At 37.2% G+C, this 26184-nt stretch overlaps 1 protein-coding gene across 16 annotated transcripts in view; it reads left to right on the top strand.

Annotated features, from left to right (window-relative positions):
- SOX6 (SRY-box transcription factor 6) overlaps positions 1-26184 on the top strand; it is a 652457-nt gene that overhangs the window by 442420 nt on the left and 183853 nt on the right. For all 16 annotated transcript variants that reach the window (XM_027580197.2, XM_027580203.2, XM_027580196.2 and 13 more), the window contains 2 exons: positions 11852-12024; positions 14824-14892. In XM_027580197.2, coding sequence (XP_027435998.2) covers positions 11852-12024; positions 14824-14892 — 242 coding nt within the window. The remainder of the gene's footprint in view (positions 1-11851; positions 12025-14823; positions 14893-26184) is intronic.

Genomic DNA, 26184 nt, shown 5'->3' with positions numbered 1-26184 from the left:
AGGGCTTCCTCTAATAAATCTGAGGTCATGACCTGAGCTAGATGCTTAACCGACTGAGCCACCCAGGGGCCCCCTGAGTAGAGAATTTTCAAATCTATCTATGTAGATTCAGTCCTCTTAGTCATTAGATTTTATTTATTATTTACAAGATTTTAAATAACATTACATTGTCATTGTCCTAAATATAGTTTGCCTTTTAATGCCATTATATCTACCAACAAAGTATTTAACTTTTAAAAAAATGCAGAAGGACTTCATGAAGACTGTATGAAGTCATTGTCTTAAACTACTCGTCTTTTCTTTCTTTTTTTTTCCCCAGAAACTTTTGTGGTTTACTGGAAAGAGCTTGGGCTTGGGGATCAGATCTGGCTTAGAATCATGGCTCTATTGGTTACGAGTTATGTTATCTTAGACGTATTTTAACCTTATTTGCCTCATTTTCCCAAGTTTGTTGAAACAGATAAAAATGCTAAGTACTAACCCTAGTGCATAGGAAGTATTTGGACCATCAAATGTGCTAAAAAAAAAATGTTTATAGAATCTGAATCTACCTTTCTTTAGTTTTTCAAATTTTATTATTTATCTCTTTTAATTGGATTTGATTTTCTACTGCTTACATAGCAATGAAGATGGTCCTTAAGTTCAGGCAGTTAACAGTGGTAACTAACTGGAAGCAACTCAGATAAGGCTGAAATATTGCTGAAGTCTAGAGCAATTCCATCTGGTTTGTTAATTGCTATGGCTGCCTATCTCTAACTATTCTGGGAACTAACAATTTAGATAGAGTTGGTTATGAGTTCACTTCAACTTTACTGAGCACAAAATAAGTGGTAGGCTCCATAGTTAAGATCTGTGTTTTGTCATAGAGATGAATATGACACACAGCCTGCCCTTCAGCAGCAGTCAGGTAAGAAGTGCCCATTGTGGTGATCATTTGCTCTTCCTCCCCACCCCTTTCCCAAATAGAATTAGGAGTAGCACTAACATTCTTATCTAATTCAGAGGTTTTAGACCTGGTTGCATTAAACAAAGTCCAACAGGGAGGATGTGCTCGAGATCTGTGTGTTTGCAGAGCCCATTACCTCTGTAATTCCTCTGCGACTGCTGATGTTATAATGTCTTTTACAAGCAAAGTTCTTTTAAAGTATCGCCCTTAAATGCAATGATTACAATCATCTTGATGCCTTTTCAGACGTTTGTCTCTTCAAAAGGTGGCATCCAGCACTGCTGAGGTTATTTATTAGCACTATCCCATTGACTGTGGTATTCTATTCCTCACGAGGTTAAAATATTAATATATTTTTACCTTCTTGCCTCTGGATCAAATGGCCAGGTTTTGTCTTCAAGTTAAAAAATTAGAAATCCTTATTTTTTTAAAGATTTTATTTATTTATTTATTTGAGAGAGAGAGAGAAACAGCATGAGAGGGGAGAGGGTCAGAGGGAGAAGCAAGCTCCCCGCTGAGCCGGGAGCCTGACGTGGGACTTGATCCCAGGACTCCGGGATCATGACCTGAGCCTAAGGCAGTCGCTTAACCAACTGAACCACCCAAGTGCCCCAGAAATCCTTATTTTTTATTCATATGACAATTGTAAAACCATAAATGTTTTAAAGTTACATTAGAAAGTGATTTTTGTAAACTTCTTTTAAAATTCCATTTGTAACCTGCAATTATTGTTTGAAGTGATCCTCTTTTAAAACCTCGAATCATGCTTTTCTATGCATTTGTAAGAGAATGTCCCAGTGTGAGAATAGAACGTCCTATTTGTGACTAAACTGACTTTTGTTTATAGGCTGAACAAACATACATTGAATTTTAATTTAATTTTTAAAAGAAAAGGGCTTAAAAAATGTTTAGAAATACTTTGTTCATGTTTACGTTAGCATGTTAAAGATCATCCTGTGGTGGGACACCCTTGATCATTTCTGGACTGAGATTTTAAATTGTCTTTCTTCCTTTCTTTGGTATTCCTTAATTTTTGTGCCCTGAATATTATGGATTTTACATGGGAAACATTAGATAACCTTCAAATAAGTTTTCTGAATGTAATGTGTTTTTATAAGATGATGATAGCACCTATTGTACCAGAAATCAATGTTAAAGTCAAAATTGAGAATGAACAGAATTTGCTACTCATCCTGCTGTATTCAGCTATGAAAGAACAATCAAAGAAACCGTGATTTCAGAATCAGTATGAAATTTCCGTTTCCATTTTCCCTCTACAAACACACCATCTGAGTTTGTAATGGGTGGAATCTGTATTACTGGCCAGTTATCTGATCAGATACTCAGTACCGTAATCTGGGAATCTGTGAACTATCTGTAATTATGTAAAAATACAAATAAGCAATCTCCTTTTGTTGTTGTTTCAGTTTGTTTTAATGTAAAGTTTTTAGTAAACCTTCCCATTACAGTCTTAGCACTAGCAACAGCCAGGTCCACTGGGATGTTCTGATACCTACAGGCAATACGGGGAAAAAAGGTGGTCAGGACTGGGCTCTCTAGATTGCTGATCGAGTAACTAGGGGCAGACCTGAGTTGGGGGATGTAAGGAGGAGCCAGAAAGTCCACTAAAAGCCAGAGAACCAGCCAAATCAATCTGTTGAGGAAAACTAAAGTTCCAATATTTGAGAGTTCAGTTTCACATACTAGGTCTGGTGGAGTTTAAACAGGAATCCAGATGGGGAGATCTCAACACACAGGAATTTAGAATTTGGTGGAAATATGATTAGATGGAGAAAAGAGAGAGTAGGAGAGTGAGGGATTGGATTAGTAATGGAAAGCAACTACAGACAATGGTAGATATTTGTATCTTAGGCTGAAAGATCAAAAGAGCTTTGTGCTAGTGGGTTGAGCTATCTTAAAGAACAAAAGGTATCCTAGATCCTTCCCTAGGTAAATTCTTTCATTTTAGTAAGGACCTCAGGAAACACTGTATTAAAAAAAAACCCAAAAAACAAAAAGAACAACAACAACAAAAACTTAAAAAGAATTTCAGCTACTTTGGGTGAAGTTGTTTTGAGAAGGTGGATTATGTAGGAGTACTATTCTCCATTTATCATATGGTTAAGAGGACAGAGTCTAGGGCCCAACTGCCTGATTTTGCATCTTAGACATATGATTTAATAGCTTAGGACTTGGGCAAATTGCTTGACCTTATTATGCTTCAGTTCCCTCATCTTTAACATGGAGATAACAATATGATGTAATGCATAGGATTGTTGTGAGGAATCAATGAGTTGATATATATATATAAAGCTCTTCCTAACACAAAGCAATTCTATGTAAGTTTAAGCAATTATTGTACAATGAGGCATATTGGGCTAAGCCAAGGATTCCCTTGATCTACACTAGGCAAGTTGTAAATATACCCTGGAAATGGGCGAGGATATGGTGGACTTGTACGGGCAGCTGTGCTAAGCCTTGGTTGTATCAGAGAGATTCCTCAGTCCTTGCTAGGAACACTTCCTAGACTTCTCCAGGTGACTTCCTCTTGGCTAGCACCTCCCCGTCTCACTCTGCAGTCACACTGCAACTCAAGGCAGCAGCACACTTGATGTGTGCAGATATTTGAGTGTATTTCTCAGCCTTTCATTGGTGTTGTAAATTTTGTATCTGGAAAGTTTGGGAATGCCATGGTCTGCATAATCTTTGTATTTGGGCTTGGAACCAGGAGGCCATAGGCTTGTTGAGGAGAGAGGGTTTGGGTAATAAAACATAGCAGAGGATCTTAACTGCCAGGCTGGGTGCTAATTTCTTGAGTGACTCCAGGCCTATCACTTAAGTCAAGATTTAAATCTATAAGTTATCAAGGTTCAATTTACTCACCTCTTTGGTTGTCTAATTGCCTAGCCTAGCTTTTAAACTTATTTTTGTAAACAAAGCCTTACTGAGAAGTTGTATATTTCTAAGCCTTATATGGCATTAAAATTCTAGGTCCCTTAGAGCATTACTCCTAACTTTTAGGAATTTCCTGCTATGTATTCCAACTCTGAGGTGAGGGAAGATACCTCTTCCTTCACCTCCAGACTTCCTTGGATTAGGAATCAGAAGACCTGAATTAATGTCCAATCTAATGCCCTCACTTGTCAGGTTTCTTTACTTTTTGAAAGCTTGGTTCTTCATCCGTGAAATGGAAGTAACAATGAAACATTTAGGATGAGGATTAAATAAGATAACACATAAATTCTTATTTAAGACAATATTTTGTTAAATAAGATCTGTTTTTCTCAATCTTTCCTTTCCTGTCTCCTAATTCTGGTGGAGCTTCTCGAGAAAGAACCAATCCTATACAGCAATTATTGAAACAAATTCTTTTGAGTGTTTTTTTTTCTTTCCCTAAAGGACCAAAGAATTCCATGTTTCTGAAAGGCCAGAAATAACTGTTTTTCTGTGTGAATTGTGGAGATGTAGCCACTGACCAATTGTCATCCATAGAGAACAGTAATGTAAAGGCAACCTGTCTTATACCAAAGGAGGGATGTTTCAGGATACCTTCATTTCTGGATCCCAAAAGGATGGCTAATAAAGCACAATGGGCTGACGGCCCAGCTGTGAGGTTAGGAGCCTAGATGGCAGAATTCCATGGATTGTTCTTGCTCTTTTGGGATCTGCAACATGAATAGACCTCAGTTGATCCAGGAATAGACTTCCTTTTGCAGCTAGAGAAAGAGGAAGCTGAAGGAGAGGTGAGTGTGCCTGGAATAGACAGGGGAGTTTGATCTTAATTTAGGGAGTTCCTGGGTATTCTTGTCTTGTTTGTACACAATAGATTTTAATGACTTTTTAAATGAGAGTTGTTTACATTTTAGGAAGGAAATTCTCATACATTTGGTGAAAAAAAACAAAAACAAACAAAAAAAACCAACAACCCAGAAACAACTAAAAACAGCCTGTACCTCAGTCTATGAGCTACATTTCCTGTGTAGTGGTCCCTAAGTGATTCCTAAGAGCACAATTGCTGCCTTTATCTAACTTTTTATTTACTAAGGAATGGACAGTAGCATATGGGAGCAATGACAATAGCTGACTGATGAGAAAACAAAGAAATTCCAGTATTTTGCTGTTTTGAAAAAAGTCATTCAGAATTTAGTCATATTGGTTCAGCTGTTGTAACCAAAGACTGATAAGATAATAGAGGTCTTTGTGGTGGTTTTGTAGTGAAATCCTTTATCTTTATGATGCACTGGGGCCCTTTAGAGTAGAAAGCTTTTAAAACTGCTGTTGGATTCAGAACTCAAATTAGCTGCTGGTACACTGGGACAGGGCTTCCTTTCTCAGGCAGTCGCCACAAAGTAACTTTTATCAGGGGACCTTCTGATAGATTGTTAGTTTCTCCAGCTCACCCTATTTATTTTTTGTTGACTTTTTGCTGCCCTATTTTGTGACATTTAAAAGAAGGCTCTATCAAAAAAGGCCAGTGCTAACTGGTGGACTGTGCTTGTGAAGTGCAGACATCACAGCCCATCTGATGTGTGAGGAGGCGGCGGGAGCACAGCACTTGAACCAGGTTACCTGTGGGCAGACAAGATCAAATGCAGCTTTCCTTTATGACTAGCATTGTATTTGGGCTTTCTTCTCAAACAATGTCCATTAAAAAAAAAATTAGAACTAACCAGGGAATTCACTCTTAAGAGCTTTGCTTTTCAACTTAATTTAAAATCTTTCTGGATTGTTGGCTGAGTTCTTTGGTTGATGCTGCTTTGAAATTACTGTTAAGTGCTTTAATCTTTCTAGGATTGATGTGGAAAAGTCTATCTCCATCAGAACTCCACTCCAGCGTCACTGCCAGCCCTCCCCATCGTTCCAAACAGACACTGTCAGTTAACCAGGCTTCTTGTCATTTCATTTTTAAGTCCCATTAAGCTTATTACAGGAATGTTCGATCCAGTGACAGAGCATGGTCAGGTGGAAGTCTTATTTTAAATTCCCTAAGACACATTTCTAGATACCGCAGTTTGTTGGTATTAGTTTAATTTGGCTTGATAAACATTGTGTTTTACCACCATTGCCCTTCATTTCATAAGAATGAAGAGATAAAAACTGTGCAGAGAAATTTAAAAAATTTAATTTGGCCATCTCTGCAAGTGAGCCTTTCCCTTCCCTCTCTTAGTCTCTCTGTCTTTCCACTGCTGTGCTTGTTTCTGGTTTTTTTCATTAGAAAAACTTAGATGACCCCAATAGCCGTGATCTACTTTCAGGGGACAGCTATAACGACCTGTGTGAAATGTTTACATTGCAAAAGTCCTAGGCATGAGAATATTGTAAAAGAGGTGGGGCCCATCTCTACTTAGTGAAGAGTACTGCAAGGTGCCTGCCTTGTCCAGATGTGGAGTTTTCAGTGACTTCCCGAAGCCCCACCTCATTTCTAGCACCATGGATTTTAGTAACTGTGGGGGAAATTAACTAGCAGATTATGGCGCTAACTTCTGTGAGCTGATGTAAAAAAAAAAACTTTAAATTTTAAACTTGATTTTTATTTTTAATCTTTCATTCTATATCAAGATGGGATTTATCCTAGTTATCTTTTTATTTTACCTAAATTCTCCTCAATTTTGAGATTTCTTTGTTGGTTTTGGGCCTACGGACAGGTAGTTACAGTTTGTAAAGTTAAAAAAAAAGAGCTTATTTTAGTTCATTTTTTTCCCTAGTTCTTCAGATTCTGACCAAAAAGGGCTAGAGGGCTGATTTTGAAACTGTTATAGTGAAAGATGGTATTTGAAAACTTTTGATGAGGGAAATTGCTGCCGTATTTACATTTTGAAAAGTGTTTCCTTATTTACGCACTATTGACTTCCTATTGAGACTCAAAATTTTGAGTACAACTGGTAAAGAATTCAATGGATCAAACTCAGTAAATCTGAAGTCACTGGAATAAAGGCCCCTAAGAAAAAAATGTGTCAATTTTAAAGGTCTTTCCTAACTGAAGACCATTTTGTGATGGAGCCAAAGGTTAATAAAATCAGTAGTGAATGTGGCAATTTTACAGATAAGCTATTCACAACAAGTGTAGTTACTTGAATAAAAAGCTAATTCAGTTCTAAAATGCCACATGCAGTAGCAGTGAATAGCTGCTTTTAGGTGCTTTCTGGAGGAGGATAAAATACAGAATCACGGCACTCTTCTCTTGCAGCGTCCCTGGCTGCCTGTAAATTGCTGTGAATGGGGCTGTGGGCTGACAGGCTCTATTAAGACAAACTGCCTTTCTCATCGGAGAGATAAAATAAATCAGGTGTTTAGTCAAATTAAAATACTTCAGCTGGAGCAGGCCCTGGGGAGCACTGATCCACCTGACTAATCTGAGAGAAACTCAAGACAGATGTGGTTTGGGGATAAAGACGACCCCGTGAAAAAAAAAAACCACAAAAACCTGCTGCACTGTCTTTGGAGTTGGAGAATAGACAGAGTTTATAGCGGAGAGTGTCAGGCACACACTGTGTGCAATATTGGATAAAAACAGGCACATTGACTTGTAGAGAAGCTGTGTACAGAAGCCTTTTTGCTGGTTCCCTCTTTGCAGTTTATGAAACTACCTCTGTTTTGTGTGGGAGAGACTATTTTCTGGCAATGTTTTCTAGAGATTTTAAGATAGCCGGAAGGATGTGAAACAGACGACAGTTAGGCAGCTACTGATGACCTCTGCTGGCCTGGGCAGATCCTCTGGGTCTGAGCTCCTCTTTTTTTCAAGTTGATTTTATCAAAACCCAAAACATCATTTAAGACAAGACTTTTTACATTGAGCTAAGTTACCTCATAAGAGCATTCTGTCTGGTCTTTTGCCTTTAACATAGCCAGATGGTATTTAGGTTGCCCCACTGTGCCCCATAATTTGTCTACCTTTTCAACAACTCTGGCAGTTGTACAGGTCTTCCTCGACTCGTGATGGAGTGACGTCCGGATGAACCCATCTTCAGTTGAAAATATCGTTAAGTCCAAAATGCCTTTAATACACCCCAATCCACCTAATGGGGCGTAGCCTGGCCTATCTTCGGTATGCTCAGAACACTTACAGTAGCCTACACTTGGGCAAGATCATCTAACATCAAGCCTATTTTTATAACAATAATAATAAATTATAATTTTTTGAATATCATCCCCAAACTGAAAAACAGAATGGTCATACGGGTGCAGTACGGCGAAGTGCCCTGGCTGTTTGCCCTCGCGATCGTGTGGCTGAGTGGGAGCTGCAGGTCTCTGCCTCTGTCCAGCGTCTGGAGAGACTCTGTTGTTCCCTGGTGTACTGGATACATATCACTCTTGCACCATCATAAAGTCAAAAAATTATAAGTTGAACCATTGTAAGTTAAGGACTGTCTATAGGGGTTGTGTTTTTTGTTAGTTTGTTTGCTGTAGCAAAGTTCCATATTCAATTAAACTAGTATTTTTTGAGATGAGAAAACTTGTGTTCACAGGTTGGTTGATCAATGTGATTGAGATTCAATGTTATTTTTATTATAGCAGCATAAACATTTGCTGTTAATTTAAAACTGAAGAATCCAGCCCCACATGTTTTAAATACCTTGCTTTAAACCACTCTATGTGAATAAATACAATGGTTATAGAACAGAAAAATGCTCATGTGTGCACACACACATGCCCACACATATGGGGACAAAGTGGCCTACACATTTAGAGAGTGTAAGCTATTGTATGGGGTAAATTGATCTCTCCTTTATTTGACCCACAAGGGACTAATTGATATATCTACCTATCTATATGTATAGATATATAAATTCTCCATTGAGGGGGAAATTTTAGACTTGTTTTGCTACTATATTTCATTCCAACTGCATTCATTATGCCACTCATATCTATTCAATATATATATATATCTGCTCCTCAAATTAAGGAAAAGATAGTGACAGTCTTATATGAATGCCTAAAATTTCCATTTAAAAATATTGCTCTCTGGCTTACTTTTTAAAAAATTTATTTAGATGTCACTGAATTTTTATAATTATACAGCTTGAATATCATTAGTGATTTGTAAAAAGCTTCAGTTAAATGGTGATATTCTGTAAATACAGATATACATGTCTATTCGCATTGGAAGCACCAATGCATTTATAGACCTATTGGCTTCACCTTGAGCAGAAGAAGCTGAGAAGACATTTATATGTTATCCTCAGCTTCTCTGTTTCCTGCGTAGAGGAGAAAGGAGACTATATTGAAGATTGTTAAAACAACATTGTTTAATCTAGGAGAAGAGAAAAGCTTCCAGTCTACTGGGGAATCTAAGTACCGGATCCTACCCTTGTATTGGTCCTTACCCAAAGTTTCTTATGAATGCTCTTCTTTATTAACAAAGAATTGTGGTACAGTGACTTTCCCAGAATCTACTAAGCCTTCTCTTAAATCACTGCATATAGATAGGTATAGAAAGAAAATTACAGGTAGATCAGAATATTTCCAAAACTATATATAATAAAATGTGCATATATCCCAATGATCTATTCTTATAATTTTCCAAACTATTTCCCACACCATAGCTAGAATGACCACATCATTCATCCCTTATCTAAAATACTGTAGTGATTTTGAAATATTCTTAGAATAAATATGAAGTTTATCAAGCATGGTCTATTAGGAGCTGTATGGTGTGAACCTTTCCTATTTCATCTGGTACTCTACTCCTTGCTTTAATTTTACTTGCTCAAATTTTACTATTTTCTTTCAACTTCTGTAACACACTAGAACTCCCCCTCCCCCACCATCTCAGGGCTTTTGCCTATTTTGTTTCTGCAGAAAAGTTCCTTGACCACCCTGCAAATCTTTGACTAGTTAACTCTATTCGTCTTCCTGTTAATTTGTTACTTTGTCTTAATTTGTCTATCTTTCTTACACTTGGTCCTCCCAGACTTGGTTAAACTTTCCCCCAAATACCTATCATTTTGTAATTCTTTTTTAGCTGTAGTTTACATTTAAAAGTGTGATTTCTTGATTAAGGTGTCTCCCTACTTTGGACTACAAAGTGCATGAGAGTAGGGAATTCTGTCTGCTTTTCCTTGCCATGGTGTTAGTATCCTTAGTTCTATACAGTACCTGACACGTAGCTGTCATTCAGGAAGTATTTTTTTTTCAATGAGAAATGAATAAAATGAGTAAATGAATACATTTCATATTTATTTTGTATTTTCTCATTCTTATATATATTAACACATGCATTAATTGAGCTTGTTGCAATTTTGAAGAAATTTTATGATTCCTTCTAGGAACCTGCTTTTGTATTTTAGTATTTCTAGATCAAGAAGTTCTTTTTTTACCAAGCTGAAGTTCCTATTGCTGAAATAAAAACTCATTAAAAAAAATCAATTCCAGTAGCTGGAAAGAACAACTTGATACAGTATTTGTGCTTTTATCAGTAGAACACATTTTCTAACAACATCTCATTATCTTATTTTTCTTTTAATTTTGATTTTAGGCCATCTTTCAACTCAGTGAATCTTTAAGGATATGGGATATTGACAGTTTTTTGTTTCTTTATTTTTTAAGGACTTGAATTGGCATTGTAAACCCCAAGGTAGTCCTAAGTGCCATAACTTCTCTGCTGACATCAGTTTTACCTTCTGGGAATCAGATACTAGCAAGTACTTGCCTGCATCCTCTGAAGGCTCCCTTTGTCCATGGGGCCGCTCGGAAAATAGGACCACTGCTAATTGAAATATTTTGAGTTTCTCAGATTGTCCTGGTGCTTTCTTAGCAGGAATGAAGGGGGTTTCCTAAAGAGATTGGAAGTCTCCTCTTACACACACACACACACACACACACACACACACAAATCGGCAATCTTTGTCCCCTTTGACAGCTGGTGGCATCTTTCTGAAAAGCTTTCAAATCATAGATCATTTCTTCATAATGAAACCTGTGTGGCTCAAATATAGTGGGTTGAAATTCTTATCTTATGCTGTGGTAAATACTCTAATTTAGATTCACAGAAGGATTCTATACCCTTTACTTAGGAGAGCTGTGCAATTTGCCCATAAAAAGACTGTTCAGCACCATTAGTGCATACCGTAAGTGTTCAGCAACATCATATTCATTAAACAACACATCCTTATGCATAACCTTTTCAACCTTGAACGTGTTTTTTTCCCTTTGAAGAATGACAAATGACAAAGGGGTGAAGGAGCCCTCCAAGCAACATTGTTGCCTTTAAGGATGAACTTGAGAACTTTAGCTTGATCCCCTCAAAGGGAGGAAAAAAAAATCAGATTCAATCCTTTCTTACCTGAGGCAAGGCAGATTTTTTTTTCCCCTCTTTCTGTAGAACTCATTCCATGGCGAAGAGAACAACTCTTGAATTCAGAGACAGGTCTTTACACAATAGAAAAGTTTTAGGAGAGCAATGATTGGAAAATTCCTTAAATAACACTTATTAAGCACCTACTATGTCTTAGATCCTGCATTAGTCACTGAGGGTAGAGATAACCAGTATTATAGAAAATTAACACAACCTATACTTTCTAATCTTTGGTATTAAATATCATAGGTTTCCTAGCTTGAGCAGATAGATTTGGTAGGGGTAAGGGGGCGGGGAGAGGAGGAATATGGTAAAAGGGTGAAGATGGGGGTAGTTCTGCTTTTTGTTTTGTTTTGTTTTAAATTAGAGCAAGAGGGAAGAATGAGAATTTTATTAGTGATAATACTTTTTCTTGGCAGGGGCAATGACTAACTCTGGTGTTCATTCCATTGATATTCTGTTGTGTTCCTAATGCTCACAGTAACCTCCAGTTATTGTCCCAGATCTTTAAGTGTCTTAAGGTAGTCCCTTTCTAAATCTGCCCTCTCCCTTTCCCCAATTCATTCTGACTTTTCTCAAACTTGTGAGATATCTTCTCACTTCCATTTTAGGTACACCTGAGAGCCTGGCAGAAAAAGAACGGCAGCTCTCTACAATGATTACCCAGCTGATCAGTTTACGGGAGCAGCTCCTGGCAGCGCATGATGAACAGAAAAAACTGGCAGCCTCACAAATTGAGAAACAACGGCAGCAAATGGACCTTGCTCGCCAACAGCAAGAACAGGTGAGCCCTGCAAAAGGAGCTGATGAGCTGGAGATGTGGAATGTGCCAAGCTCAGCGAGTAATCACATTGATTGGTTTATTTGTCATAAGCATTCCTAAAAAAAAAAAAGAAGGAAAGAAAGGAAGAAGCCTTCTAAAATCCAGGGTTTTCGGAATACTGAGGTGATATGTGGAGGACAGAAAAAGGCATCATAGCAACTGGGCAAAACTGAAGTGATAATATTGTTCCAGAACATTTGGATTTGATTAATTACTTAGGGATTTATTCACATAGACATCACGCGTATTCCTAGTATAGCTTAACCATGAGTAAGTTGCTTCTCTTCAGGCCTTACTCTTCTCATCCAGAAAAGGAGAGTTCTGGTCTAGAAAAACTTTGAGGATCTTTAAGCTTACTGGTCCAATGATTTTCTCCAACTTTAAAGCTAGGGTGATTATAGGTCTCAGTTTTCCCAGAGTAGCCCTGGCTAGTGCCTGTTTTCCAGAGTAATTATTAGTAACCCCCTATTCTACTTGCAAAAGTTGTCGCAGTTTGAATGATAAATTATATAAATTATATGGTCACTCTATTTATAGCATAGCTAAGTCATTGAAAACAAATTAGCACATGGCTCCTCTAAGAATTTGATTTCATTGATTTAGATGTGAGAAAGAAGAAAGGATAGCAAAGTTTAAATGTGTATCTTTTAAAAAATAAATCACTTTCCCAAAGGTTTTTCCTGTCTCATAAGAGTACATTAATCTAACAACAATGATCCTGTAGAGTAATCCCTGATGCTTTAGATCAGATGGACCCAAATTAATGTGCAGTTTTTAGGAATCTGACATTATTACTGGAATTATCTTTTCAGTTAAATGTATTTTATAGGGGTATATAGAGCAATATATGCTCTGTTGATTTTAATGAGTTGTGACGTCTGGTATTTTATATGCTTGAATATTTGCCCACATGTAGGAATATGGACTCAGCCCCTAATGGAAAATAACATAAAGGAACACTGTAAAAAATCAGAAGTTAGAATGTCATTTAGCCATCCAGAGATGACACAGTAATTAACTATTGACACTTGTGAATAAGCTAGCACAAATTAATCTTGACACATTTGCAGACGAGTGATATCTTACAGTGAACACTTTGTAATTATATTTCAAAATGAAAATTAAATGACACTTAAAACTAGGTTGTCATGCTCAATGAAGCGAGCATGTAGCTCAACCGATTGGCAAATAAAATTCAGAATTTGAGCCACATGGTGCTTATGTACCATACTTCACTGTGTCAAACCCATACGTCTAGATGATAGTAATTGCACTGTGGTGTTTTGGGTGCATTTCTATGCAGCACTTTATCATTTAGGAGGGACCATCAATATTAGATGCCTAGTAGTGTTTCACTGGTTTGCTAAGAGGAAATAAATATTCAGAGGATCCAGCATCTATACCTAGAGTTGCCGAGTTGTCCATTTCTGATTTGAATGGTGACAAGCAGACCGGGCCTTTCCAATCTGATTAGACACTGTTTCCATTTTGCTTAAGAAGCTTTGGGAAGGAGTGGTCCCATCTCTCAAATTCTAGCCTGTGATAGGGGCAGCTTTATCATGAGTTCCAGTATGAGCCAGTCATCACCAGAAACCACAAAAGCAACATTTGGGAGTAGACTGCTATTTTTTGTTATCTTGGGCTGAGTGAAATGTGATTTGGGTGTTTCCCTCTGCTCTAGGCTGAAGCATCAAAAAGACTCAAGAAATACACAGCAGGGGGCTGATCCACATTCATTTCCACTTCCAAGATTCTAGAATATAGGCTTTTGGAAGTAGAAGAAATAGGAAGGAAAAAACCCGTAACTCTTGCCTGTAGGGCACTACTAAACCAAGTTCTTCTAAGTAGTCTCTGGCCACTTTTCCATCTGGCTTCCTATGTGGGCAGTGAGTGTGTTCTCATAATGGGCATCTCCCGGGGCTCTAGCTTTTGAGGCGAGAGGCAGCCTGATGCCTAACTCATGTTTTATAGTAAATAACATTATGCTGAAGAAGTTCTTTGCTCTTCTGAGGGGCAGATTCAGTCCTCAATAGGGCTTGCATTGAGTGGTTAATATTTCTTTTTATAGACCAGATGGTGTGTTCACATGTTGAATCTGACTGTTGGACGAAGGAAGGGAATGTAAAACTTGTATTTGGATCCTGAACTTTAAAATTAACACATTACCCTCAAAAGGATAAATATTAAATTTTGTTTTTAAAAAGTACTTTGTACCTGTGACATCCACAACAACAACCAAAAAGATTTCTGACTTTTTGCTGCTTTTTTGGCACTCCCTTGACATATTTGTAAGTTTTATCAGTTCTGGAAATCTTTCCTTCAGAAAAGGTTTCCCCAAAGTAGACCACAAGTAATAGAAAGTTCTTTCCCGGCTTTGCTTACAGATTGTACTTTTTATATCCAAATTAAGCTCTTGCAAAAAATGTAGCCAGAATTTTCCTGTCTTTATTCTCCAAAGATCAGATTTCGACATTCCCATTCTTTCTAGATGACCAGTGCAGATATGGATGAACTGCTCACAAGTGTCATACAAGGGGTACTGTTCACCTATAGAGAAAGATTTAGTTGGTAAGCAGAGAGGTGGCACCTGTTTGAAATTTTTCATTTTCTCCAACTTACCAAGTCTGCCTCTCTCATTTTATAGGAACTCTTTCACGCAGAAGTGCAATAAAGCATTCTTGTCATTCCGTGAGAGCTACCTGGGTAATGGCAAAGGTGCAAGCATTTCATTTGAACTTAATGAAACTTTGTTTCCGATAGATTGCAAGACAGCAGCAGCAACTTCTGCAGCAGCAGCACAAAATTAATCTCCTGCAGCAACAGATCCAGGTCAGTGTGTTTTATTACTCTCGGCTGATTGTACTTAGAGACTTTCCTCCTTGCAAATGGAATTTAAAATGCTGCAAATGTGCCCCCGTCTCTTGTCAACAGCACCGACAGGGTTGTTCCTCAAGGATGTTGTATACAGTTGTATACGTGGATGTAGGAAACATTGACCATGACGCGGTGGTCTAAGCATTTGGATGTGAAGCATACACAGAATAAACCTTATCTCTTTCTCCTTTTGCCATTCACCCAGCACTCACCCAGTAGAAACCCAAATGGTCTCAAAGGTAGCACACGCGTGCTGTTTTTATTGCCACATACCACTTTCTGCTTTGTATTCTACCACCTGATGGTATCACAGGGAGAAGCTGACGCTTATTTGCTTATCAGGACTGTCTGATTGGGTCAGTTATGAGAAGAGTCTTACAAGCTGGGAAAAGATTGATAATGATTAATTTGGTCTTTAACAAATATTCACTGCATTTCTGCTGGGTGCTGAGGGGAATAGAAAGATCAATGAATAATTATGTGTCTTTAAGGAGCTTATAGTCCGGAAAGGAAGAAACACTTGTTCCTGAATAATTGTGACACAATTTTAAAAATCCCTTCTTTGTTGTGGCAGTGTAACAACACGGTACATAGATCACGATTACAGTGGCCTGGGAAGGAATTCTGATTGCTGATGTTCCTTTAGACACCTGATGGTTGATGTAACTAACAGCTATCTGAGATAGGTAAGGGAAGTGGCATCCATTTTTGAAAAGGAACATGGATATGTGACTTCTAGAAAACCTTAGAATACAGACCTGGTTGTCTGGTGATGAATCCTGAGGAATCCTCATCCCAGATTTCTGTCTCCCCGCCATGGCCTCTGAGCGTTCTCTTGGTTGCTGTGGATGTTTTCTATCCTCTGCAATCTGTGTTGCAGCCTAGGGGGGGCGGTATATGTGAATTATAGTATTCCTTTGCTTGCGTTTACTATTACACCTTCCTGTCTTTTTTAAAAAACCATTTGCATAAAGTCCTAGTTTACTCGTCTGCTCTTTCATTGGTGAAAGCCAGTGATTTTAACGTGGAGCCTTGCTTCATTTGTTAATCATGCTTGGTGTTCCTTTTAAAGTACCACCTTGGTGTCTGAGGAAGTCCCTGTACCTCGTCTGGCATTTTGTCCAGTTATCTTCACTCAGAGGTTTTCGCCAGTGGCTTCGTTGTTGTTGTTCAGTTCATTCTGATTCCATCTTCCCTACGCAAGGATGTATGTTTCAAAGTAAAGAGTCTAAATACAGGGGAGATGGAATGTCTCTGGCATTTTTGACAGTCAGCTTTTACAATTAAATCGTGGAATAATTTCTCCTCCTGATATCTCTTTTATGACTCATGCTGAGATCCTTAATTAAACAACTGTCCAGGTGTTCCTTGGTTCTGCCCTTATTAGAATTTTCAGTGTGTCTCCTACTGCTAAGGTCAAGATTTTTAGCCTGTGGTTTCCTACATTTTTCTCGAGATTCCTCTCTAAGAACTCAGTAGGTGTTAAACAACCTCATCATTTAGTTCTCTCTCTTTCTCCTATTTGTAAAGCAGGAATGGAAGAAGTTTCCTGAGATGTTCCCTGATTTATCAGTTACTTATTGTTAAGGTTTTTACTACATCTTTATTATTTACTTCTTTATTTATTTTCAATGTATTTCACTTCTTAGTCCACTGTTGTTTGTATGAAGTGGCTGTCTTAATTGATGTTTGCTTTGTGGTACTGAGGGTGTCAGATGAATAGCAACCAAATCAGTTCAGAGCATTTTTATGAAATATTATTAGTATTTACTGATTGCATATGATTTTATGGTTATAACTTTACTATGTGAAATTGATGCCTTTTTTTCAAGAAACTATGGAATATGATGTTAAAATATTATTCATCAGAATGTTCAATTTGAGAATATAGGAAAACTGTTTTTTCAAGCTTTCTAATAGAAGTTTAATTGCTTTTAAAAGTGTGGCTATTTCTTATTGTTTAAATTTTTAAAAATTGAAGCTAATCAGCACTTGATCTCAACTGTACAAATTATAAAATCAGAGAGATTCAAAGTGTCAGAGTTGCATTCATTTTAGAAATATAGGAATCTTTGTAATAAGATTCATATTTTAAAAAATAACAGGAAACAATAACCTGTATTTATAGTTCATTCTGTCCTGAGCTACTGCATTACTTCATATCTTGTCAGTACTTATCAGTATAGACCATTCAAAAATTTTTTCAAATACTGAGAAACACTCCTTACACAAAACATACTCATCTCTGACACTTATGAAGCAGGTATTTGATATTCAGACTTTTAGTTATTATTATTTTTTTTTAGAAAGGGAATGGGTTAGCTGTATTTTCAAATATGGTTTTTGACAAGCTATAGTCATGATTAAATTTAGAAGAGATTATTGTTGGGCTAATTTTAGTATAGTTTTTGAGCAAAATATGAGATTTAAGAGATGCCTCCAACACTTTTCTATCATGAAAGAAACATTCTCCCTTTTGAGAACAAACCAGAAGAGTAAAATAAGGTGAGTACAAAACCTTCTTCTTAAAGCAAATGTATACAGAGGCAATTTGAGCCAAGTTTGACCTTCTTTCTTTTTAAAGCTTGAGTCCTAGAACCTGTTAGCTAACATGGTCAGCAAGATTAAGCCATGGCAATTGGCTATGGATCATCAATATCAGGTGGTTACATTCAAGACTGCTCTCTACTTCTAGTTCAGAATGCTGACTTGTGAATCTGTCTTGTTGTTTTGGAATTTGTAAGCTGTAATAGAAAGAAAGGGAAAGAGTGTCTAACCTCTTGTAATAACCACACACCAACACATCTGGGCCTATTATAACCGAAACAAATGAAAACCTGAATGGTTTACAAAAAATGAAAAAAGCAGGATTTTTCTTTAGAGATCAGAAAAGGCATGAAGACAGTATTGTAAAAGTCCCATGCTTCTTTTATGTGAACTCATACAGAACATAAATGTTTAGTTAAAAACCCTTTCACTTATATATTTTTCTTCTTTAAATATAATTTTTGACATAATTTTGCCTTAACAAATTCTAACTACATTTTGAAAGAGATACCATGTAAGCTGTGTTTAGAAAGTAAGATGATTTTTGTGAACCAATGTTTTTATATTTTTGATGAGTCAATTTTTGCCATTAAAAAATCAGGGTAATAACTTTAAATGATTATTAAAATGCTTTAATACTAACAGATCTTTTAGGAGGCTGTTTGCTTAGTGAATTCAAATCCCTCTGTTTGTGCTTTGGGGAAAATGGTGATTCCTCTAATTTGTTTCAGATTAAGTAATTCCCCCGATATAGAGCCCAGAAAAAGTTAGACATTTTTGATATTTCCAGGACAGAAATAGCACAGTTTTCATCAAGTCTATGGAAAGCCAAAATAATAGATGCTGGAACGTGGGTCCTTGGAATTGGGAATGTTGGTTCTCGTGCTTTAATTCCAAAAGACAGATAATTGCTTCGGTAATGTCATCTTCCTTGTTCCACTGTTGCATCGAGTATATTAGCCAGTCTTTGGAAGCATTTTATTTATAAGTTATGTTGACCAGTCAACAAAATTCACTTTTAATCCATTGGGCATATCAAAGTATATGTACAGTGTTTTAATCAACTACTAAATGGAAGGCTAGTCTAAGCAAAGGAGAAAATACTTTATAAATCCTGCTTTCTTGGTCCATCCATAAATTTATTTATCCAACCTCAGCTGACCATGTCATGGTTCTTGAATCTAGAGAAGATAGTCTTCATGGACGCGACATACCACATTCTTTGGTTTCAATAGCGCGTTATTAGGAACACATTTAATGATGGCATTTTGTTGCTAAAACGTAATGTTTGGAAGAGAATTGAGCTCATGAAGATATCTCGGTGAGAAACTTGCTTTTCCAGACATGAACAGTGTTATCTCCTTATTCACTTCTCTTCAAGCCCCAATCTTAGAGATTTTCAAGGGGCTTATATCGTGTGCTATATAGGCCGTGGCCTCTCCTCATATCACTGATGGAACCACAGTACTCTCCTAACAATGGACTGGCTAGTTGGGGGATTATTTGGGCATTTGGCTTCCTGGGCCAGAGCCGACGATTTAGTGAATTCATCCACACATGCCTTTTTTAGTATAATTGTGAAACTTGAAATTCTTAGCTTTTTGTTAATCTTTATGACTTTTAATCCTTATGATGAATGTACAATATTCATTGCCCTTTCCTCATCATTTAATGCATGCATTAGATGGCAAACTCCATCTGTGGAAGGCCTGAACTAAATGCCCTTGCTGCTGCTTTCCACATACTCTTTGTCTCATCTGAAAGCTTTCTATTTTAAATGCTGTAATACAGGCTGCTTATTTACAAGTGTGTTTCTCCTCAGTGAAGCCTCACTCTGTCTTGAGAGTATTTTTCATACACAGTATTTCCTGTTTTGACTATGATATATTCCTGTGTGCTTTTCATATATTTTGTGTGTCTCTGTGTGTCTGTCATGGGATAGAGCACCGTTCGGTAGGTGTTCTTCTTCTTCCTGTCTGCTAACCAGGAGAGATGTTAATATTATAAGAGAGGAGGTGATTGTTCTTAAACCATTACACAGAATAATTTGAGATGTACTCTCATCTTTGAAGGAGATAAACCTTGTCTTTTGTTTCCTTAAGTATGATTAACTATAGGCATTTCAGGTATCTGCTGAGCAGAATAAGGACTACCTTTTTATGTGAAGTAGTTGTCTAAAGATCAGAAATAATTACTTTGTACATTAGCCTTCATGGCCTGTATGACCTGGTTAATTAATTTTTTGCTAGGATAATAATACTAGATATATATTTGAGGATATGCTTCATCATTAAGTATCTAAGTAACCTCTAATTTTAAGAGCTGGACCTTGGCATTTATTGTCTTTTGGAGATGGCTGCAGAAGCTGACACGAGCCTGATGAAAGTCAGGAGCTCTCCAGTCTCATGGAGTCCCTCTGTCTTACGTTGTATCTCTGTTAATTGTATTTAGCATTGATAAACAAAAAGCAATTACAGTGCTCCTGTTTTGGCTCTAGCCAATAGTTCTTTTTTGTGTTATTGATCAGGTAATGAATCTCTGTCCAACAGCCTCTGAACAGGACTAAATAAACCCGCTGGATGTAATCTGATACCACTATTGGCACTGTACGTGGATCTAATACTCTCTTGCAATGAAATGAGAGTTATAAACAAAGCTTAGAAGTCTGGGATTAGCCCCCAGCTTCAGCAAGCCCTTAAAATATTTTGTAATTCTATCTTCAATCATGAATTAGCCAGGAAAAACAGACCCTGTCTTCTCTATTTCTCCACTGTATGCTGTTTTTAATTGCCCACAGGCAGGCTGTTGTGATCTTCTTTGGAAGTTTAAAACCAAGATAAAAATGCAAATCTAATTATTTCTTTTATGTAATCTAATTAACTTTTTAAGTAATGATAGATGCTCCATAGCTTGCTTCAAACATTTTAATAATGAAGTCTCTGAATTATAAAGAATAGGTAAAGCTGCTATAAATTCATGAATAGCAAGGGCCTTCCCAGCTAAAAATATAAATTCTCTGTGGATTAGAAATTCCGATTTGGCCATGCTAGACTGTTAAAGTTGGAGTGGATCTAAAAATAAGAAGTGATACTTGCCCAGATCCTATGAGTTACTTACTACATGGAGTTATTAATCAGCTTGCTACATGTTTTCTAAATGTGGTCCTATGGCAGAGATCTCTCCCCAGACCAGAACCTGAATCTCAATGCTTTCCAGGCCCTGGGCTTCAGTTTCTCTCCCCACCTCTAGGTGACCCTCCCTTCTCTACTTTACCTGCTTATATTTATCTCTGACTCTACTCCCCAGCTCTTTCTCAGACTACTGATACTAAAAATTCCGGGAAACCGAATCTTTGCTTCTTCCTGGGATTAATGAAAAAGGGAGAGTACATGACCTCTTCAGAGGCAGGAGGGTAGGGAGCAGCATGGGCAGATGACCCAGGTGCTGCCAGCATGTGACATTATCATTACGTAACACTGAATCAATCCCATGGGGAAAAGGCGGCTCTCTTCTATTTTTTTCTTGATCTCTTTGATTACGTTGAGGGCTCAGTTTAGTGTTAGTCTTTAATACCTTCCTAGGATGTGCTAATCTCTCTCTGTAGGAAAGACAGAGAGAGAGTGCGAGAGAGCATCTTAGTCTCAGAGTCTTTGGAGGCAATAGCATTTAGCTACAAATAAAATGAAATAAAATAAAATAAAACTGATTTTTGTACTTACCTGGTTATCTTGTACTTGTAACAAGAGATTTGAGCTTTCTATTTGAAGTAGTGCTATAAAGTTTCCTTTTGAAATAAATGTATTTAAGCAAAAAAAAAAAGTCAATTTAAATAAAAACCTTAAGCAAATAATAGTTGCATACTTGGGTATGGCAAAAATTATGAAGGTAGTCTTTAGTGATAAATTTTGGGAAGCCTCAGAAAAAGTACTACACTAAGAGATATTAAATGGTCCCCCTTCACCCTACTTCCACTTTAATAGAAGATTAAATTCAAAACATCATGTAGAGGTCCTCATGCTTCTCATTTGCTCATGGGGGCGGGGTGGGGGAGAGGGCAGGTGGCTACTGGTGGACAACAATGTTGTGAGTTTATCATTAAGCTATATTTAAAAATAACCCTGACATTATGGGGTTTTTTTTGTACCTCCTTTGGAATTAAAATGCCTTTTCTTTTTATGCAGTAAAGGTGATAATAGATGGCATATACTTTGTTTTCCAGTAGTTTATTTGGTAAAATAAGACATTCCCAAATATATATATATAAATAATACAATAATAACTTCATTATTAAAATGTTTGAAGCAAGCTTTGGAGCATCTATCATTATATATATCCCCAGTGTTGTTTTTCTTTGAAATTTCTTTGGATCTTTTTCTCCAGTCCAAATCCTGTACTTTACAGAAGGAAACCGAAACTCCAGACTTGTCCAAGCTTAGAAAGCTAAATATTGTCTGAGCTATGAGTGGGACCCAACTTTCATGACTCCTAGTCTAGTGCTCTTTCCAACATTCTAGGTTGTGTCTCAATTTGCCCTTTTTGTGACTTGAATAAATCTTAGTGCTCTTTAGTTTCCTAGTTTGTAAAATGTGGAAAATAACACCTTAACATCTAAAATCTCATTACATTCCCTTTGTCCTTAAACAGAAAAAAATTGAAGATTTGCCATTAGAATCAGTTTATATCCCAGAACTACTACAACTATGGGTATATACCCCCAAGGAAAGAGATAAAAAGAACATAATTGGGATCTTCCTATAGTGTAGTATGAAATGTATTCATGGCTGAGTGACTCTTTGGTATTTAATATAAACTTATTAGATAGTTAATTATTTTACTTTCTGGGGGCTTTAAAGTGATATGTCTTTATATTGAGGGTCACTCACCTTTAATGTTAATACTTTTCTTTACAACTACCTTCTCCAGCTGACAAAAGTGAGCAGTGAGTGACAGCATTTGATGCCAGTGGTTCTCAATCTTGGTTGTACCTTGTGAACACTTGGAAGGCTTTTAAAAATACCGATGCCTGGGTTCCATCCCAGAGATTCTGATTTAATTGGTCTGGGGTACAGTCCTAGTCGAAGATAGTTAGAAACTCTAGATGATACTAGTGGACAATCAAGATTGAGAAATACTGCTTTATACAGTGTAATGCAGACTAAATTATTAAATGTGAACTCTAAGTTGTTTGGACTATATCTATTTACCTATCTAACATCTATGTATCTATATGTATATCTAGATCTAGATCTAAATCTAGATCTAGATCTAGATAAACAGAGGGTTGGGCATAGCTTAAACAAGTAATTCTTTAGCAACTGAAATATACTTTTGACTTTAGTCACAGCTATTTTACTTAAAAGCTAGAAAGCTTATGATGGATCATGGTTTAAACAACTTAAATAAATTTAGTTAATTGTTCTAATAACTTGATTTTTATTTATATAGAGGTATACTGGCAAAATAGGAATGTGTTGAGATCAGAATATTTTTTTCCTTTGGGAGAAGGAAAAATAAAAATGAAGCACAGCATTTCATAATAATACAAAAACTTTCAGAAAATAAATTCTCAGTTGCTACTTAAACAAAATGACCCAGGAAATCAACCTGTGTTTTTTCAAAAAACTCTTTACAAAATTGACTACATTTTGATGTACTTGTGGAATGTATGAACCTGAATACACCTTTAAGTTAGGTTTGTACATATAAGTGACGGTATAGAGAATAAGATGCATTATTTCAGAGTGTATGTAATTTAAAATTTTATAGAACTAGCACAGATATTGGTTAAATAAATCCAGATTTAAATTCCAGTTCTACTACTAATTAGCTCAGTGATCTGTTTTGCTACTTACTAGCTCTGAGACAAGTTTCTTAATGTCTCTGAGTCTGCATTTCTTAATTCCTAAAAGATGGAATACCTTACCAGTTATGAGATTAGAGATCATCATATAAAGCCTCTATCTAGTAAGTGCTCAACACACAGTATCTATCACCATCATTATCGTTATTGTTGTTGTATACCAGGTATCATTTCAGAGTACCTTATAGAGAAACATATATATATATGTGTGTGTGCAATATATGTATATATATATTTTGTATCTGTGTTTATGTTTGTATCTATATACATGCATATTTAGAACCCACGAATCAGTGATGTGAATATAGGGTAATCAGTGTCGCTGCATTTAAATCTATTATGACCATGATAATCTAAAGGAAAAGAAAGAGCAACAGTTTTCTCTGGCTGCCAAATGAGAGCTGTTTCAATTGTCAGTGAGAGGAGAGAAAGGTTTATCTGGCACTCAGAAGTAGTTGGCCAAGAATTAGACAGGGCTGACTGGAGATTGTCTAAAAGGGAGCACGGCATTTTATTCTGGAAAACAGGGTCAAATTCTCACCTTTCACACCAATATGGGCTTTCCTATTAGATCAATAGTGCTTGCAAAGTTAGAGGGACGGGAAATGAACCTTTCCAATTTATTTTATAGCTTAAAAAAAAAACACAGATGAAGTTACATGATGTAGCAGCACAAAATGCAAAAGTCCTTCTTGTTTAAAATAAAGTTGTTCATATAAATCTTGTGTAAGCCATCTCCTGTAAGTCAAGCATTTGCCCAGCTTTTGTGAATTATGTCTATACTTAGAATTTAAGAAGTTAAACAGTATGCATACCAGACTTGAGAAATGGGAAATAAAAATTGATATACTGTGTGATTCTTGATACAGCACAGGGAAATATCTTTTAAATTCTGAAGGGATGTCCTGACATAACCATTTTTAATTCACATAAGGTAACTCCCACTCAAAGTTATTAATGTTAGAGTCAGATATTTTTACTTGTTCAAAAGAAAAGAAAATAAATGATGCAAAAGGTATCAGGGTCTCACTGTGAGACGCTGAGTTCATTTATGTACCACCCGATCCATTAAGAAAATGTTGAAGTTGTAACATTAAACAATGAAAGTCAAGGAATTCACAGATCAGAATAAAGGGTCAAGTCCATCCTCAGGTCATAGTCATGACTGTTGTTGAACATACATTTCGGTGGAAGATGTGAATTTTCTACAGTGGCTGAAATGAGTGCAGGCAGAAAGGGCCCTCAGCTGGGGTGACTTGGCAGCTGCTTGAACATCTGACAAGGTGGACAAATGGTTCTAAAGAACTCGCAGCAGGCCTGGCTTCTTCTGTACTGGACTAGCATCATTCATTTCCCAGCCACACGGGGGTTGGCTGCTCCTTATGCATTCTTTACGTGTAGTATTCATAGGAAAAGTGGGGGGGAACAAAAACCAAGAAAGCGGATTTTAGTTTCAGCTGATCGTCTAATAACTTCTGTCCCCTTTTGAAACTTGTGAGATGTCAGGAACTAGTTACCCAAATGGAAAAACATTCCTCATGTGCCATTATTTGATAAAAGATGTAAGTAAGTCCTAGTTCGCTGTTTCGGAAGCTGGCTGTGGCAGAAGTCATTTGTTAATGTACAGAGAATTCATTAAGTACAAGGCTCTTTAGGATTCCTGTAATTGAATGGTGCCTGAGGAGGGGATGCGGGGCCTGAAACTTCAAGGAGAGGAGAGCTCTCCAGCTGCTGGCTCATGTATTTGTCTGTCCTAAAGGACCTTTTTTCATCCTGTGGCTCTCAGCTTCTCCTTCCTCCTGACTTGCATTTCCCTGAGAATCAGGAATATCACGATCGCTCCCAGGTCATCAGTTTAGGAGCTGGAGGCTGGAGTTTGAAGGAATCAGCATGTATATAGTGGGAGAGGAATGAGCTTAACAGCAGAAGATGATGGAGAGGAAGGAAGTGCACATTGATAGGAAGCTGTCACCCTGCTCAGTGATGAGGAACAGAGGCTTGAGAAAAGGAAAAAGTAGTTCCAAGTTTTTCTCTCTATCCTACCCTGTGTAATTCTTTGTGATGCTATGTGCAGACTCAGGTTTCTCGATTTTATGTTTGAAGGTTAGATGGAGTGGAGGCAGTTAGATGAGCTAGTATGCTCTATGGAAAAGCCTAGAGGGCAGGGCACCTGGCTGGCTCAGTCAGGGGAACATGTGACTCTTGATCTCAGAGTAGTGAGTTTCTGCCCTACATTGGGCATGGAACCTACTTAAAATAAGAAAAATAATAAATAAATAAATAAATAAATAAATAAATAAATAATTTTTTTGAAAGGAAAGAAAAGCCCAGAGGAGCAGGCAAAAGTGAGAGTAGTATTCATTATTGGTTTTAGCCAGAGGTTATTCTCAGAAGATCAGGTAGCCAGGTCACATCCACAATGATAGAGCAGATATGTAGTCTAACATTGGAGGAATTCCAGCTCATGGCCGGATTATCTATAGTGCAAGGGTGGAAACCAGGGCCAAGAAAAATGCTGTTGGGCTCTTGAAGTTGACCTCCACACAACAGCTGTTTTCCTGTTAAGATTGTCTGATTTGCTTCTATTGTAGATTGTGAGATACACTGGTGTCTGGCGGGGCCCTTCCAAGGTATCTGTTTTAGGATAGAAGAACACCCCTGGAATTCCTAGGGATCCCCTATGGGAGGGAAATTCAGATCATTGGCAGTCCTGTAGAAGTCACTGGAATTCTATGTTTAGGACTTCGCTTTCGTATCGGTACAGGATCTTCCCTTCCCAGTAAGATGGGACCTGACTGTGGAGACCTGGATTTGTGATATAATATCTATCAGATATACTG

The sequence above is a fragment of the Zalophus californianus genome, chromosome 11, assembly GCF_009762305.2.
Source record: "Zalophus californianus isolate mZalCal1 chromosome 11, mZalCal1.pri.v2, whole genome shotgun sequence".
NCBI lineage: Eukaryota > Metazoa > Chordata > Mammalia > Carnivora > Otariidae > Zalophus > Zalophus californianus.
Note: the sequence above shows the minus strand (reverse complement) of the source record. Positions and strands in the feature narration are given on the sequence as shown.